Source organism: Heliconius melpomene, chromosome 21 (genome assembly GCF_056956725.1).
Source record: "Heliconius melpomene rosina isolate 202511_hmr_F chromosome 21, ASM5695672v1, whole genome shotgun sequence".
NCBI lineage: Eukaryota > Metazoa > Arthropoda > Insecta > Lepidoptera > Nymphalidae > Heliconius > Heliconius melpomene.
This window is the reverse complement of record NC_140409.1, coordinates 6926183-6938063: the sequence shown is the minus strand read 5'-3', so window position 1 is coordinate 6938063 and position 11881 is coordinate 6926183. Positions and strand designations below refer to the sequence as shown.

The 11881-nt window shown below is 34.1% G+C and overlaps 1 protein-coding gene across 4 annotated transcripts; it reads left to right on the top strand.

Moving 5' to 3' along the window:
* Positions 1–4427: 4427 nt before the first annotated feature.
* LOC146527075 (alpha-tocopherol transfer protein-like) lies at positions 4428–11881 on the top strand. 4 transcript variants are annotated; one of them, XM_085205707.1, is made up of 7 exons: positions 4428–4570; positions 7524–7719; positions 8444–8603; positions 9072–9133; positions 9568–9761; positions 10208–10412; positions 11427–11881. In XM_085205707.1, the coding sequence occupies exons 2-7, from the start codon at positions 7530–7532 to the stop codon at positions 11633–11635; spliced, it is 1020 nt and encodes a 339-aa protein (XP_085061833.1). In that variant the 5' UTR covers positions 4428–4570; positions 7524–7529; the 3' UTR covers positions 11636–11881. The 4 variants fall into 4 exon arrangements, with proteins under 4 accessions (XP_085061833.1, XP_085061835.1, XP_085061834.1 ...); XM_085205709.1 differs by lacking the exon at positions 4428–4570 and adding an exon at positions 7028–7163; XM_085205708.1 differs by lacking the exon at positions 4428–4570 and adding an exon at positions 7028–7264.

The following is an 11881-nucleotide window of genomic DNA, read 5'->3' as shown; positions in this document are numbered from 1 at the left end:
TGTGGCATTCACATTTATATTGATCGTGCTGACACAAGCGAGTAACATTATGTCATCTGGATTCCTTGATTTATCATAGAGACGAGGTACTTAAAACATTGTTGCACAGGTACTTTACATTTTTCTTTTTCAATTTTTAGGGTTCCGTACCTTTTAAGAAAAATAGGACATTTAGTTGCACTTCTGTCTCTCTGTAAAGAGCCTTTATATCCAGAACGCTTGGAGATATCGATATGAAATTCAAACCATATACTCAGATCTGCGGTCCCTTGATTTCATGAAAATATCATATTTCTATATTTATTTAAAAAATATATAATAATTTGACTTAACTTTTGTATCGCAAAGAACGTGTATTTCCACACTATAAAGAGAATCAAAATTCATAGGGTACTTCCGGTTGACCTAAAATTATAAAATTTGGCACCTAGTACCCATCTACAGGTAGTACTAATTCAGGGAAAAATCTGTAACTATAGATTTGTGGTTAAATCCTAAAAATAATAGCCTTAAAAGATGGTAAAATTTTATATCAAAACCGTTAGTTCTAGTGAAGTATCCGATAAAAAAATCCGGGCTCTGGCTAAGCTAAGCTTGAATTTCAGAAAAAGATCGAGACATCCAATTTCTGTATAGAACCCTGTAGCGCTAGCACGACTCGCACTTGTCCGATCTTTTAATCAACTTCACGCTATATCCAACAAACAAACATGTTTCAAGTAAGTAGAGGGAGATAGTGTTACGACACTTCGCTCCCTGCTTTCCGTCGAACTCTGGACGCATTGCGGAGAACAACGGCGCGCTCTCTCCTAAATATCAGCGCGAACAAATTTAAATGTTAAATATTTCATTTCATTTCCCCGGCTGAGAATCGACCGCACAACCAATAGAATTAACAGTGCCCCAACGCAACAACTCAACGACTGGCCTCTATTTTACATATCTTTGTTTAACTATATTTTAAAAAATGGACAGTAAAACCAAAAAAAAACGTGTGTTTCGTTTTTCGTTGATTTAGTATACAAATTGTAATTTTGTACCAAATATTCTTGGTTTTATCGAATAAGGTTCTAATTTATAATTTAATTAACTCAAATAGGTAATTAGCAAAACAAACAGCCTTACAACACAATGTAACCATTTGAAGTCCTTATATAATGCTTGGCAAAAAATTGTGAAAGAACTGACGCTTGACGGCATATTTTAATAGACGTTTGGCAACGACTGAAGTGACTGGTCCATATACAATGCTCTTGAGATAATAAAAAAAAATAAAAAATAAATAAATTAATTGAGATAATAAAGGTAATTTAATTGGGAAATAAATTATGACTATTATAATGAAAATGAGCATTGCCTCCAGATCGGAGTGTCTTAACACTATATTATAGGTTCCCTCTGCCTATTCTGCTATGGACATAGTGTGACTCTAAAAAAATTGCAAAAAAACAGTTGTAGCGTAGAGGCACAAATATATGACTGTAAACACAACTGGCTGTGGGTTCGATCCCCACTCTAGGAAATTAAATATTTGCTTAAATTTATATTTTCATTTTTTCGCTCTGGTTTCGAAGCAAAGTGCGGTGTTGAGTTCTGCCACTCAACACGCTGTGCCTTCAGAATCCGGTGGAAAACGGGGAATGGAGTTTTTTCACTCTGCCTACCTTGTGCGGGAGACTAAAAAAGCAATATTTATTTAATTATCATTCATCATTTGTTAGTACAGATGGAGATGGAAACAAAGTGAAATTTTAACGCTAAAATATCCTGCACAAATACCTATACGATATATTGGAAATTAAAAATATAAAAATATTATATGTCAGCTATAATCGTCACTATTTTTGTTTTTGATAACCATTGAACAATTTAAAATATATTTTTTATTAATTTATTAACATCTTTTATTGCCATGGCATTTTTAATTGTATACCCTATATTTTTATAAATATGTATTTATATAGTAAAATTATTATTATTTCACCGAAAACCATATATTTATATTTAGAAAAACCTTATGTGCCTTATGTTAGTAACTTTATGTTTACTCAAAGCAGCAAAGTACATACGTGGATGATAACATTTTAGAAAAAATGTAAAATTGTCAAAATCTAAGCTTCACGCCATATCCCGCACACAGCAGGGTAGGCAGAGCGAACCTAGTGCTAAAACCTTCTGTTCCCCACTTTCCGCCGAAATCTGAAGGCATTGCGTGTTGAGTAACATAACTCAACACCGCGCTTTATCTCGACACCAGGGCGAAGAAATGGAAATATAAATTTAAATAAATATTTAATTTTCTCGAGTGGGAATCGAACCCACTACCAGTCTTTTTACTGTCACACTTTGTGCCTCTGCACCTCGACTTGACTCTTTTTGTTGATTTTTATAATTTACGCAAGAAAAAATAATGAGAAACAGGTTTCAACACATCCAGGCTGAGGAGAAGAATGTGTTTTTTTTTTGTTTTAACATTACTACTTTATAAAGAAATATATTAATTTTGTGTGTAAAAAACGTAAAGAAATATAACGGAAATATTAAATTACATTATTAATAAATTTCATACAAGTATTGTGACAAAATCAGTCAGGTGAAGGTCATCAATATCCACATTTGGTTGAAACCAGTTTTTGTTTGCGTCTGCAAACCATGTTGATGTTGACATGAATTTGTGACAATGAACGACTGACACAGTTTGCTTAGATACAACTTACATTTTCATTTAAAAGTAAGTTAAGTTAGTAAAGTTTTTTAAAATTTATCCAAATACTGTAATATATAATAAGTAGAGGTTTCTACCTTCCACGTGGCAGCGAAGCGCCCTTTACGATAGAACCTTGGCCCGTTACCGCCTTTCGAGTCGTTGACTCATAGCATTTCGTACTGTGTCGTCATTGCAAAACGCAACACTCGCTTATTTTAAGATGAAATATTAGAAGTCAGGTACTATCATTAATCTAATTGTATATTAAATTTATATTTCCATTTCTTCGTCCTGGTGTCCAGGTAAAGCACGGCGTTGAGTTACGCCACGCAACACGCTATGCTTTCAGAATCCGGCGAAACGTGGGGAACGGAGTCTCTTAACATTAAAATCTCTCTGCCTACTCTGTTGCGTGCGGGATAAAGCGTGAAGTTGTTTTTTTAAATTTTTTCAACAGGTTTTTTCACACAATAAATTACTTTAAGTACTTATTACAGTATGCCTGTACGGCGGACACGCTCGTAATTTTCAGCTTGTCTTCAATATAATAAATAATTCACATATATTATTTAGCCTCACACAGCAGAGTAGGCAGAGGGAACCTAGTTTTAAGACACTCCGTTCTCTATTGTCCGCCGAATTCTGAAGGCATTGTGTGTTGAATGACGGAACTCAACACCGCATTTTACGAAGAAAATATTTTACGGAGAAAATAGAAATTTTAAATATTTCGTTTCCTCGAGTGGGAATCGCACCCACAACCCCCTTTGTGCCCCTCCGCCACGGCCGGCCTCATTTAGTCTTGTTAATAAATATAAAAAAACATCTATCATAAAAAAATAACTTAGTTGAGTACTTTTGTAGTGGAAAATAGATATTAGATAATGCTTGAGACTATTTTCAAGCAAATTTGAGGTGAATTGTAACGACCTTAATATTACGCGCAATGTCCACTGCAATTTTGCTTATATAACCAAAGTACCTACTTTTGAAATAAGAACTTTGTTTAATTTTTCGGTGAAAGACGAAAATTTTTGATGTTTTTATAATGAACTCTACATTCTTTACAATCTTCTATATATATAAAATCGAAAGGTCACTCACTCACCATGAAATCTCAGAAACTACAAGTGCTAGGAATGTCAAATTTTGTATAGGGAATTTGCAATATTCGACTCCTAAGGGGTTGTTTTTGGGGTTAATAGTTTATATGAAACTTCGTTACTACAAATGCTAGGAGCGTAAAATTTTGCATGGGCATTTTCTATAGGACGCAAGTGCTTACTAAGAAGAGAGTTTGGAATATTCTTCTCCTGAGGGGATGAAATAGGAGTTGAAAGTGTGTAAAATTTAAATCACCACTGATTTTTATAAGATTTGAAATTTAAACTCTTAAAAATATTTCATTGAACACGTGTTTCATAGTTTATTAGAATACACCATCTAAAATGACAATATTTTCATAAATATATTTAATAAATGTTCGTATAGTACAAGCGGGCGAAGCCGCCCAAGACCACTAGTAGTTGTATAAATATATTATTAATATAATTTTTCACAGCTCTGAAAACAAAAACAAATATAAAATAATTATATAATTGCCGCCAACAAATGCTTATTACATTATCATCGGCTCAACAATAAGATTTTAAGCCAAATGTTACTAACCAGAGTGCCATTCACTGGTTGTATGTCTTAATATGTTACAGTAATACCTCGACGTCGCCTTCAGAGCGACTCCATCATTGAGGAGCTAAAGATTGCGTGCTGTCTCTCCACCGGCCAGTCCGAGACGGAGTGTGGTGTGGTGTGCACTGTCCTCATTGACACTTACAAATAATTTTAGCGGGAAAATATTGACAAGTAAGTTTTTAAATTTAACGTATTTGATGCAGATAAAGACAATAATATAAATACTATATTTTATAATTTTGATTCAAATGTTATTTTTGTCTTAAACTGTGTTTATTCAATGTACTCGTATTAACATAAGATGCTTTGCGATAATAAAATAATAATTATTTATAAAAACTTTTAAAATGCGTAGCGACTTTTATATTCAGTTGATATTTACAGTATAAAAAATTTCAATTTTGCTTACTTTGAATTTTTTGGGTTCCGTACCTCAAAAGAAACAAAGGGGTCCTTATAGGATCACTATGTTGTCCGTCTACCTTTATATCGGTATATCTGTCAAGACCAGTTGTCTCAAGATTGCGGAGAAGTATCTAGCTGAAATTAATATCAAATATCTTACTCTACCCTTCCCTTAGTACACGGCGAAAAATACACTTCTAAATCAATGCAACTAAAAGTAATAAATAAATAAATAAATAAATATTTATGCATCTTTTTTGCTGATTTTTGTGGGTAATTGACCGCGTCATCAAAACTTACTACTATCACTACTGGTACTAGGGAAATCCCGTAGACCAAAAATTATGAAATTTGAAAAGAAGAACTTAGAATACAAACAAAAAAATCCAGAATTTATAGATCAATATCATAAAAAAATCATTAGTTTCTAATGATTTTTATTCTGTGGTATATAGTAGTAATAGTTCATTTCATACAAAATGAATGTATGGGCGTATGTATACACTTAACAAACTTAAGTTTGTCAACTCTTATAAGTCACTTTCCGTTGACCTAGAATCATGAAATCGGTACAGGTTCTGTACGTATCGATCTCTCGAGAGCGAAACTAACTCGCACTTGACGATTTTAATTCAGTATATAATTATGAATATGAGTTTAATATATTTCTTAAATTCTTAAAATATATCATATTTTTTTAAAAATATGATTCTGCCATTACAAAACCCAGTTACACTTTTTAATACTTTTTGTATTTTATGAAACGAAATTTCATTTTGATATTTTCGTGCGTTTCCTGCGGTGTGCACTTTTTCTCTCTGTTTCCCACTTTTCAAACGAATTCTTAGAAGAAAGAGGTTCTGTATTCGACAACTATTTTTTTAATGTCTCTAGATATCTATGACATTTCTAAAGTGAGCCTATATTTGTTTTTATTTGATAGAGCGTACTTTCTTGGTGTTCCTTTCCACCAAGTCAGGATCTAATTAATTAATCCCAGAGAAATCGAAGGAAACTTTCGTACTTCATAGACATGTACCTACGTGTTTCATATACATTATTTATTAGAATAATCATACATTTGTTTCTTGTAATCACCATATGATCCCATGCCATGACAAGATAGTGAGCCGATGACGATAATAGGAGAACTCTTCAACGATTAGGACTTATCTATCTTTTATACATATATTATAAGATTTTATAAAAGGCTGTTACTGAAAGGTACAATTCCTCAAGTGCTTATCCTCATTAAGTTATACATATATTATGTAAAGAACTTATGTTAATAAATGAACTAAGCAAAAAGGAATATCGGCGGTAATATCGGCGCTCCAAGTAATATTAGGTCCACCTAAGATAGATGATAATCCGCAGATAGATGATGAATTTTTTTATCAATAACTTAAATTTTTAAGACGGTTATAAAATTAACGCTATGTTCTTCAAAGTTTTTCCAAAAATCTATAAAAAAAAGCAACAGTTTCTGAGGCTAGTGCGCTGAACCAAACAAAATCTTCAGATTTTTAATATTAGTAGGCTTATACAATTTTTTGTATTCGAATTTAAAACGTACGAATAAAGTAGCTGTTTTGTTTGAGTTACGCGTTAAATGTAAATTGCTTATAAAATATCGTATACCTAAGTTTATTAAATTTAGATATCACAAAATTTATTTATTTATACACAACCTTCTTTAGTATCTATATGTAATATGTCGAAAAAAAATAAAACCAATCATGTTCCTTAGTATATCTATATATTTTGATATAAAAAAACTATAAAGTGGGGAACTCCGTTCCATCCCCTTTATTATTTTATGTGTACACTAGGTTCCCTCTCCCTCGCCTGCTGTAAGAGATGCAGCGTGAAGCTGACATAACATAACAACATTAATATAACTAAATGGTTTAACAATATAAATTCCAGAAGTCAATTTGCAAACCGAACAAACGTATACAAGTACAACAGCGAGTTTGCGTAAATTCGTAATCCATAAAGTTTCATAGATAATTTCCACACAAATGATACAGCAAAAATCCATCAATAAAATTGCAACTGCAAGCCACGACCCTTTCATTATGTTACAATTATTCACCAATCTCGACCGTAATCGTCCGGAGTGGGGTCCAAATATTACCATTTATGTAACTACGAAAAATTATAACATTGCCCAAGTCATTTCATCAACGTTGCCCAACGTTGCGCGAGACGGTTGGCAGAAACCTCTTAGTTCGGTCTCGGGGCTCGCTGGTTGCTACACTATACGAGTGTGCGCGTAAATAAATATTTTGCAAGTAACTTATGAAATTAGAGAGGAACATTGTATGCTCTGTCGCGTTAAAGTATCTGTACTTAAGTATGTTTATGCGGAGTTAAAAATTATATTTTAGTTCCATCGTTGCGTTGCGTTGTAATAGTGTTTATCGTTATCGTTAAGTTTTAAACTCTGTTTAATATGTATGTCAAGTGATTTTGTACAAATTAATATTATTTTTTTTTACAGCTACACGCTTTACATATATGTGGCAGAGGGAATCTAGTGTTAAGACACTCCGTTCCTCACATTCCGCGGAATTTTTGAGGCATTGTGTGTTGTTACTTTATTACCAGAGCGAAAACATTAATAAATAATAATTAATTCCTCAGACAGAATTGAACCCTTTCTTCGATAAAACGAGATATTTATTTAGTTATTCCGTAAATGTTTCCTTCACAGACGAAGATGTCCGCTCCACGTAGATTGACGAAACGTTTTTTGACTCCTGCGGAAGAATATAAGTGTCCACTTTCTGCTGAGACGCAGGCGATAGCTGAAGAGGAACTGAGAGAAACTGAAAATTCTCGAACACAAGCGCTGCAGGCTCTAAGAAGTTGGTTGGAACAGAACCCCAAGTTTTCTGCGGTTAGAATGGGTAAGACAAAGTAATCAGTTTACCTTATTTACTTTCTACAAAAGTCAATTATACTGTCTTAGTTACGGTATATGGAAGTGGAAGACATACATAAGTATAAATATATAAAAAGTAGGTAATATCTTCTAAAGATGTATTATTGATTCAAGCACGTTAATAGATGCTTTTTATATGTTACTATCCAAAATAATAGATTATTGCTTAATATACTGATTAAATTACTAAGTTCATGACCATCATATTTCGGATATTAAGTAAATAAAAAAATTAAATACTGTATACTAAATGGCTATTTTGCTCTATACAGGGTGGAAGAGGCAGCGCTTCTTTTACTGAAACTGCATGTAGGGTAAAATATTTCAAACCCAGAATTAAAAAAAATAATCAAGGTACCTCAACGGTTTGGACGTAGGATTTTTTTTCATTTCACGATTTTTATCCATACCTGTATTTCGTGTCACGCACACATACGTATGCGACGTTGCCGCTTTGACAGGTAAGTGTGTGCGTGCCTATGTTATACTTTACAAATGGCGTTTTATTTTAAAACGATAATTTTATTATTTATTTTGTTTGAAAAAAAAACTTTTTAATTTTTAAGAATTATTTTTTTTTCCGAATTATATTAGGCTTTTATAGAGTAGTTGAAACTGTGGTTTCATTTAAAGTGGCGCTGACAATTCCACCCTGTATAATATTTTATATCTTTATTTTATATCACCAGATGCGAACTTCCTTCTTCGATACTTGCGCACAAAGAAATTCAGCGTTCCCATGGCTCAAGAGGCGATCGAGCGCTACATCCTGCTCAGACAATCCTGGGGTATTGCCTTTAATCAGCTAGATTGGACTCTACCTGTTATGACTGAGCTCATCGACTTAGGGTAAGTGGCATTGGACTCGACATAAGTAGGTATCACTATTTTTCATATCACTAAATTCTATGGATTAATCATCTCCACGCTGTATCCCGCACACAGTTGGGTAGGCAGAGATAACCTAGTGTTAAGACACTCCGTTCCCCATTTTCCGCCGAATTTTGGAGTGGCGGAATTCAACCGCCACTCCAAAATTCGGCAAAAAAAGCAGAGCGAAGAAATGAAAATATAAGTCTAAAATAATATTTCAATTCTAGAGGTATAGTTGAGAGTAAAAAACAATAATATAATAATGAGAGTATCTTACAGCTCAAAAAACTAAGCTTGATACGTAAAAGAATTATTTTGGAGCTTAAAAGCTAAGTAGACATATAAATAAGTTCCATCACAAGAGTGGTACATTTTTTCAGAGGACGTAATGTCTAACTTTTATGTTTTAAAATTTGTTACGAAATAAGTAATCGTATATTACAGGTACATTTTTGTAAGTCCTTTCAAGGACAAGTTGGGTCGCCGTGTTGTTATCTACAGGCCAGGTACTTATAAGCTATCATAATGTTTATAATTTTTATTTAAAATTATAGCTGCACCAACGAGAAATGGCATCATAGCTATATATTATGTACTTTTTTAAATTCATCAGCTTTACGCTGTATCCCGCACACAGCAGAATAGGCAGAGGGAACCCAGGTGTTAAGACACGCCTTTCCTCACTTTCTGCCGAATTCTGGAGGCATTGCGTGTCGAGTGGCAGAACTCAAACGCTTTGCCTCGACACCAGAGCGAAGAAATGGAAATAAAAACTTAATTATTTCACTTCCTCGAGTGGGGATCGAATCCACAACCGTCGCGTTACAGTCACACCATTGCCTTTTAAATTCATCCTCGTTGATATATGTTAGTATTTATCAAGAATTACTACATTACTACAGCACTACTGTACAGACTAATGGTCTTTCTCACCTTTCAGGCGTTTTTGACCCGTACAAGTACACAAATCAAGATATGTGCCGGGTGATGGGCATATGTTATGAGACCTTGATGGAAGACGAGGATACCCAGGTGCGAGGTCTTGTTCACTACGCAGATGGATCTGGAGTGAGCTTCCCTCATCTCACACTTTTCACCCCCAAAGAAGCTGTCAGAATAGTAAAGAATGGAGAGGTAGCTATTGTATTGTATTACATATATTTTACAAAGATAATCTAAATATGTATACTTTAAATTTAGTCATATAGTAAGTCTTGTATAATAAAATCGTAACTCATCGCTTCCTGCATGGAGTAAATGAATAATTTTATAATTAAACATAATGCATAAGGGTCCCGCACACAATTGGGTAGGCAGAGGGAACCTAGTGTTGAGACACTCTGTTCTCCACTTTCCGCCGGATTCTGGAGGCATTACGTGTTGAGTGGCAAGACTCTACGCCGCGCTTTTGCCTCGACACCGGAGCGAAGAAATGGAAATATAAATTTAAATAAATATTTAATCTCCTCGAGTGCGTATCGAACCCACTACCAGTCGATTTTACAATCATACTTTGTGCCACTGCGCCACGAGTGGCCTCACCTAAAATCTAAAATAAGTTTTGTCATATTTAATTCCAGCGCACTATACCATTAAGGCATAAAGAAATATACGGCGTAAACGTTCACCCCACGATAAAGTTCGCTTTGGATTTCGGAATGGCACTCATATCAGAGAAAATAAGGAAGAGAGTGAAACTCTACACGTCGGTAGATGACGTCGAGATTGATAAGAAGTTGTTGCCTCAGGAATACGGCGGAGTCATGCCTATGAAAGAAATGATTGGTATGTTATTGGGTGACGGACGTTTAGTTTAGTTTTAAGGTATAGATATCTATATATTTCTATAATATATGCAATTTGATAATTAGAATTGCAGCTAATATCCACAATAGAATAGTGATTTAAAAAAAAATGCTTTATATGACATTATTTTTTTTTTAATATTTGTGAAGTTGCATATTTCGTAAGACGTTTGTAATAATTTTCTTATTAGAAAGTAATTTGAAGTGGGTTAAGGTCGGCAGGTGTATGAAGTTTCAAACCACCTACTCAGTAATTTCCGTAGAAATAACATTAAGTATTACTTGTATAGATATCTTACAATTCTCAATATTTCCCGTCTATTAAATTTATCTATAAGTGGATAAATAAAGACACTTTCATGGTGGAATTGAGAAGTAAATTCTAAAATGCTTTAAATATTTGCACCTCCCACATATGTCCTACTAGGACAGAGATAAGCTAGTGTTAATTTTTCATTTTCTGCCCAATTTCAAGTTAGTGCGCATTTAGTGATGGAATCTAACGCCGCCCTTTATTTCATCAGAGTGGAGAAATATTAAATACCAGCGGCCCCCGCGCGGTTACACCCGCGTGAGCTGTTATTATTAATTTCTGTCTCCATGTCCAGTACCTACGTCCTATAAGTGATGTCCATGAAAAATTTGAGACTCCTAGCATTTGTAGTAAAGAAGTTTCATACAATTTTCAACCACAAAAACAACCCTTTAGAAGTCGAATATTGCAAATTCCCGTCTTAGCGAGCACCTACGTCCTTTAAGTAACTCCTATGCAAAATTTGAGATTTTTAGCACATATAATTTCTGATTTTCTGAGATTTCGTGATGAGTGAGTGACCTTTCGATTTTATATATATAGATAATATACTCTTGATTAGCGATCAAGGCGATCCCGCAATTATCATGCGTACAGTCAAGTCACTGTCTTTCTCCTTCTTCATTGTCGTTCTTGGAAATTTAGAAATTTTGTACACATGACAACATTAAATCTTTCCAGATTTATGGAAAGTGGAGCTAGCACGCAAGCGTGACATATTGCTGCTGAATGACAAAATGGCGGTGCGCCTAGAAATGTACAGCGAGGCGGCTCGCGAGGGCGCCATATCAGCATTGCGGGCGGGCGCCAACACGTGCGCGGGCGCCGACGCTGTGGGCGACGCGATGCGCGGACTTACTGGAAACTTTAGAAAACTAGAAGTAGATTGAACTTTAACTTTTTAAAAATTATTTGTAGATTCTTTTTTATTAAGCATGAATAGGAATAAGAATATTATGTAGTAAATGTTAGGTTTTGTAGATATATTTTTTAGTATAAATACAAAATAAGATATGTCACAAGGCGACTGATGCAAATGTTAAATATTTAGGTTTATTCTGTAAGAAATCATGTGATATATAATACATTTAGTAATCTCTTTTTCATTTACTCGATTAAAATAATAATAAAAACGA